We start from the raw sequence: 6,770 nt of genomic DNA, 5'->3' as shown, positions 1-6,770 counted from the left end.
CCCGTGATGTACTCCAAGAAAAGGACTTTACAGGTAAGCTGTTTTAAAAATCCTATTTTTGCGAACCAATTACGTGGTGTTGTTAACTTAACATACACACACTGCTGCGGTTCGCATTAACAAGGTGTGATCTTGATGCAGTGCCTTAATGCCTTAGGCTCGGTTCACACTGGGGCAACGCGACTTCGACGCGACCTTGCAACGCGACTTCAACGCGACTTTAACGCGACTTTAACGCGACTTTAACGCGACTTTAACGCGACTTCAACGCGACTTCAAGTCGCCCCCAGGGCCTCAGAATTTGCATGTGGCCAATCAGAGCTCATCAACTCCTGTGACATGTTCCTGTTCTCTTCCTGCTTCCTGTTGTTCCTGGTTCCAAGTTCCCTGTGTCCTGTGACAACAACAATGTTATCCTTGCATTATTTGATGACAGCTGTGGTAACAGCTGGTGTAGCAGTGTTGATGGAAGAGGAAGAGGAAGAGAGGAAGCGGAGGATGAGGATGAGACGAAGACGTCGCTATTGGATACATCCAATCATTAGAAACCGAGATACCAGAGGCCAGTTCTGGGCCATGTATGAAAACTTACGTGCTTATGATGACAAGTTTTTTAACTACACCCGGATGTCTATCACAAGGTAAGTTAAAATGCTATATGTGGATCTGCATATATTTCTGAGAAAAAGAAAGCATGTTTCATAGTTTGTTATAAAATTGTGGTAAAAGTTATTTATTCTCCCACATTGATACTCGCTGATGATGCTACACTGATGGGCTTTTGGTGGACACTGATAAGGCGAGGCTGAAAGGCACAGATTATGCGACACTGATAGGAACAAATAAGGCAGCACTGATGGGCAATGATAAGACGGCACAGATGAGTGGCACTGATGGTGGCAAATGGGTGGCAATGATAGTTGACACTGATGGGCACTGATAGGTGGCACCGTGAGGTGGCACTGGTAGGTGTCACTGTGGGCTTGGATGTGTGGTACTGGTAGGTGGCCTTGGTGGGCACTGGTAGGCGCTGGTATTTACCTCACGATCTTGACTGAAGTCCCTCTCGCATCAGCCGTGTTCCTTATTTTTTTTTGTTTCTCTCATCGCAAAGGAAATGAAAAATAAATAATAAAAATAGCCAATTACCAGCTTTTTATTACATCACATGATCAGTTGTCATGACAGTGGATCACGTGGTAAGGGGTCCTGGAGCTCCTCCCGTGCTCCAGCGACCTGTGCGCCCCCTTGCAGGGTGCACACGGTGTGCTCTGTGATCACCGAGTCTATCAGACTAGCCTGATCACAGATCATATAAAGTGGTCGATCTCGCTGGAGCACGGGAGGAGGTCCAGGCACGTCCTCCCGTATCCAAAGTCTTTCTAAGCCCCAAAGCTTAGATATCTGTTTGTTTTTCAGTGACCCTGCAGAATAGGGGTTAATGTGTGTGTTTCAATATACTAAATTCCCTCCTTTTTTTATAACAGTTTTGACGAATTGCTTGGTCTGGTTTCCATCCATCTGCAACGACAGAACACATCATGGAGGAGAAGTATCTCAGCGACTGAAAGACTGATTATTACACTAAGGTAATCTATATTTAATTTTATGCATAACATTACGCACAACAGTAGCTGTTCTTCTCCAATGGGTCACATGTCTGCATTTCTTTTGTACTCCTGTTAACGCTTTTCAGCATGCAGTGGTCAGAAATCCGCTCTGCATTGAAATCACCAAGTTCATTTCAGGCAGCGCATCATCCTTATTTCAAAACGTCTTGATTCACCAGCTACCTGGACTCCCCCAAGCAAGCCGCTCCATGCTACGCCACAGTTCTGCGCTCCAATGAGTGTGGAGGAGCAGAACAGGAGACCTGGTGACTGAATGTCAGCAGCTCTCAGGAGGGTAGAGAACAGAGCCATCGGCAATGTTTGTTGACTCCGTTCTGTGTAAAGAAGCGGCATTTGACAGATGCAACATCGGTGCGATGCTGCATCCACCTAGGTAAGTATCATAAATAAAATAATGTGTAACATATATTGTATAGTGTAGCACACAAACATCCACAAAATTTAGAAAAACTTCTTACTTTTTTAAAAATTTATTAGCAGGTAATAATACTCCAAAAATGTAACTGTACATTAACTGTAACAAGTGGATCGGGATCGAAAAGGCTTGTACACTATCCACGCTGACCAACTTAACTGTAACATTAGGAACTTTTTTAATTATTGTATATTATGTATAACAAAAATAATAAAAATAAGAATCTTTTTATAACAAGTTATAATTTTTTATAAATGATGATAAGAAGGTTGGTATTCGGAATGGGGGTTTAAATTGCTGGTGGAAGGGCCTGGAGAAGGGCCTGGAGATGTAAAGCTTTGTACGCCAATGGTGGAGGTAATCGGGGACGGGGATGGATATGGGATCGGTGGATGGGATGAAGGTCGCACATTGCCATACTCGTCGGAGTATGGGTGGAAGCGAGGGGAATAGTAGGGGTGGGTTCTGGGTGGTGGGGGGTTTGAGTGGGGATAATATGGACCGGATGGCGGCGGCGGTCCGAACATTTCTGAAGAGCAATTTGGTTGCTCATTGCGCACATTGGATTCCATTAAGTCCATCACCGCCTTTTTCACTTGGTTTCTCCTCTCTTCTGGGATTTTCTTTAGCATGCCGGCCACCATAATCCCAAATCCGTGCTCCTCGGATTCTAAATCATCTAACTTTTGGTGGAGTCGATCGACGAGGTTAGCAAACCGATCCATATTTTGAGATGGCCTTCCTGCTGGTCTGGTGTTACGTACTCTTAGTTGTGTTGGACGAGGGATTTCGACGCGACTAGGTCCAGCTGTCACCGGCGTATTTACCAATGTTTCCGATGGGTTTGATTCAGGAGCATGCAATTCAGCCATCGCATGTTGGTCCTGCGACTCTTGAGGTTCCAGAGGTGCCTCGTGCCCTTCTTCACCCACTTCCCAACTGGATTGTGTTCTGTAATAAAGATATAATAATGTCAGGCACAACCTTCTTAATATAACTGTATAGTAGCACTTTTCTAATGTGAAAGATGTTATCTCACTCTCTCAGCTCCATGTGCGGTCTAAGGAAGTCCAGTTCGTCCGCGTGGACATAGGGTACCAGCCTTTTCGATCCCGATCCGCTTCGAGCCTCTGTTATCTTCCGTAAATATCGTTTGAAACAGTCCCTCAAGCCCTTCCAACGTATTTGTATTTGAGACACTGCAAAAAAATTTTTTAAAAATAATCAATTATGTATTTTGTCTTTCAGGTACCTGTCAACCGGTCATTCCCTAATTAGCCTTCACTATCAGTTCATGGTGGGCAGGTCGACAGTCGGCTACATCATCCGAGAAACCTGCCAAATCATATGGGATGTACTTAACCCGATAGTAATGAAGAGGCCGACACAAGAGAACTGGCGGGATATTGCAAGACTCTTTTGGAGGCGTAGCAATTTCCCGAATTGCATTGGAGCTATAGATGGGAAGCACATACGTGTAATTAAGCCTGTAGGTAGTGGAAGTATGTACTACAATTACAAGAAGTATTGCTCCTTTGTGCTACTTGCTGTCGCCGATGCAAACTACTGCTTCTCCTACATCGATATAGGATCCTATGGCAGTAGCTGCGATTCAAGAATTTTCGCTAATTCGTCGTTTGGTCAAAGGCTGAGGAATAATGAACTATGTATTCCGGAGAACTGTCCACTTCCTGGCACATCAGAACCCTCGCTACCCTATGTGTTCATCGCTGATGAGGCTTTCGCATTGGGGGAACACCTAATGAGGCCTTATTCCAACAGGAATCTGAGTACACCCAAGAAAGTGTTTAATTATCGTCTCACAAGGGCAAGAAGGGTGGTTGAATGTGCATTTGGAATCCTTGCCAATAAATGGCGTTTGTTACACACGCCTATTGCGTTAAATATTGAAAACGCAATTACTGCAGTCAAGGCAGCATGCGTTCTCCACAATTTTGTACGGATACGTGACGGGTACTGTGTTGAGGATTCCCTAATGCACGATCTGGAAAGTGCACACCTCAGTGCTACTAGGGGATCCAGCGATGGTATCAGTGTTTGGGAGCAATTTGCTTCCTATTTCCTTTCACCGGCTGGTGAAGTGGAATGGCAATTGGATGCTATTTCCTAAGTTCTTTACATTTATATTTTGTTGCTTGACTAATAAAGCCTGTATAGTTATTTAGTTTAATTTGTTTAGTTTAATTTGACTATGCTATACTGTCGTATGTATCGCATACTATTCTTGTGTTTGAAATAAATAACATGTTAAAATAAACCATAATTTTTTTGAGCCTGTATTGGTATTGATCAATCATTATACTATTCTTGTGTTTGATATAAATAACATGTTAAAATAAACCATATTTTTTTGGAGCCTGTATTGGTATTGATCATTCATTATCTAGATATATTAATAAAGACTTTTCATGCGATCTGGGACTGAAAGGTCGCATGACAAGTCGTACGGACTGAAAGGTCGCATGACTTTTCATGCGATCTGGGACTGAAAGGTCGCATGACTTTTCATGCGATCTGGGACTGAAAGGTCGCATGACTTTTCATGCGATCTGGGACTGAAAGGTCGCATGACTTTTCATGCGATCTGGGACTGAAAGGTCGCATGACTTTTCATGCGATCTGGGACTGAAAGGTCGCATGACAAGTCGTACGGACTGAAAGGTCGCATGACAAGTCGTACGGACTGAAAGGTCGCATGACAAGTCGTACGGACTGAAAGGTCGCATGACAAGTCGTACGGACTGAAAGGTCGCATGTCAAGTCGTACCCCATGATTCACACACTTCAAATCGCAGCAACTTGAAAAAAAAACAGACATAACTAAAATAAACTTGTTAACTTACATTTCTGACTACGTTCGGCCGACGTCATGAGGTCCCAATTTTCGAATGATCCTCTGCAGATCTCCAGCCAGGCAGTGTCCCTCTTTAATTGGTCCTTGTACTGGTTGTCTTCCTTGTCATACAGACAGGGGCGCTGTCTCACAAGCCTGATCAGTGTCTCATTGTCTATTGCCTCTCTGTGTACTACCTCTCTGGCTCTGGTAGACATTATTACACAGAGATAACACAGGGATAACGGCAGATAACGGCAGTTCAGGATGTCAGGCAGTGCTCTGTGTGGGGGAGGGAGGGTGTGTAGTGGTGTCATTTTTTTAACTACTTCCTGTGAAGTCGCTTGACTTTACAGAGGGATCCGACTTGGAGGCGACTTCCATTGATTTCTATGGTACAGGTCGCCTACCAAGTCGGATCCAAGTAGTACAGGGAGTACGCTCTGAAGTCGGAGCGACTTCAGTAGTGTCATTTAAGACGCTCCCATTCACTCTCATGTGAATCTCTTTCTGGGGCGACTTGGGGCGACTTGAGGGGCGACAAGTCGGATCCCAAGTCGTCCCAGTGTGAACCGAGCCTTAGGCTTAAAGTAAAGTCTCATTCTTTTTTCTATAAAAATAACAAACATGTTATACTTACCTGCTCTGTTGCAGTAAATTTGCACAGAGCAGCCTGGACCCTCCTTTTCTCGGGTCCCTTTTCTGTGCTCCTGACCCCTCCCTCCTGTTCAGTGCACCTAAGCTGAGCTGCAGCTCTGTGTGTCCATTCAGACATGGAGCTGCGGTTCGACACCACCCCCTCTTTCTCCTGATCGGCTAACTGATTTTAATTGACAGCAGCGGAAGCCAGTAGCGCTGCTGCTGTATCTCAGCCAATCAGGAGGGAGAGCCCAGACCAATGAGACACTCATGGACATCGCTGGACAGAGATGCGGCTTAGGTAAGTATTAGGGGGCCAAGGGGGTCTGCTGCACACAGAAGGCTTTTTATCTTAATGCATAGATTGCATTAAGATAACGAAAACTTCTGGCTTTACAACTTGGGTTTAGATATTCTTTATATACTCAGGTTGTTCCTGGGTGTAATGAATAAATGTGTTTTTATAATCTAGCTTTGCAATTGCCTCCAGAGAGATCAAACTTTTTTTTTGCACCCATTTCTCTGCTCTGAAACATTATTACTATGTATATAATAGTAAATCACTTAACAATCACTTGCCACAATGACCTTGTAAACAGTAATTGTTTGACTCCTCTGTTATTCATAAACACCACTTTTCAGAACCATTACTCTTTGATTAATATTTAAAAAGGGATTATAGCATTGTCCACAGCTGCAAAGCTATTGCTGTAGTCTGCCGTGTGATGCATGATGTCAGCAGATTTAACTAAACAAAATAACCCAGGCCCGAAGTTTTGTCCAATTCAGCAGCTACAGAATCAGAAATAGCCTCCTGCTTGTTGCATGGTATTGACTTTCAGCTGTGCTATAAACCCCTTAGAAAAGAAAGAATTAGTTTCAACCCTGGCTCCATACAAAATGGAGCTGGCATTTGAAACGCAATAAGCTGGACTGTGTTTTTAACTGTTTGGGCTAAGATCTGCAAGGGATATTATGGCCAATAAACTGTCAGCAGTTTTAACGGAGGTGCAACTGCACTGTTTGCTCTCAGCTGTGTTGTGAATTTTTTAATCTTGCAGAATAGTGGAAACTTGTCTCAAATTTTGAGACTGGAAATCCTATGTTTAGATATGAGTGAAGGGTGCCCCTCTGGTATACAAGCAATAGGTGCAAAACCTAATCCAAACCTGTGTCTTCTATAATTGCTGTCACTTACCTCTGATGGGGGAATAGACCATATTAAAGCAGA

General features: G+C 43.8%; 1 protein-coding gene across 1 annotated transcript; it reads right to left on the bottom strand.

The window, feature by feature from the left end:
• Positions 1–261: 261 nt before the first annotated feature.
• Positions 262–5,192, bottom strand: LOC141103476 (uncharacterized). Its single transcript, XM_073593108.1, has 3 exons — positions 4,911–5,192; positions 3,086–3,245; positions 262–2,997 (listed from the first exon to the last, which is right to left on the bottom strand). Exons 1-3 carry the CDS (start codon positions 5,116–5,118, stop codon positions 2,295–2,297), a joined length of 1,071 nt encoding a protein of 356 aa, XP_073449209.1. The 5' UTR covers positions 5,119–5,192; the 3' UTR covers positions 262–2,294.
• Positions 5,193–6,770: the final 1,578 nt, after the last annotated feature.

Source organism: Aquarana catesbeiana, linkage group LG07 (genome assembly GCF_042186555.1).
Source record: "Aquarana catesbeiana isolate 2022-GZ linkage group LG07, ASM4218655v1, whole genome shotgun sequence".
NCBI lineage: Eukaryota > Metazoa > Chordata > Amphibia > Anura > Ranidae > Aquarana > Aquarana catesbeiana.
The sequence above is the reverse complement of the archived record's forward strand: the minus strand, read 5'-3'. Positions and strand labels throughout refer to the sequence as shown.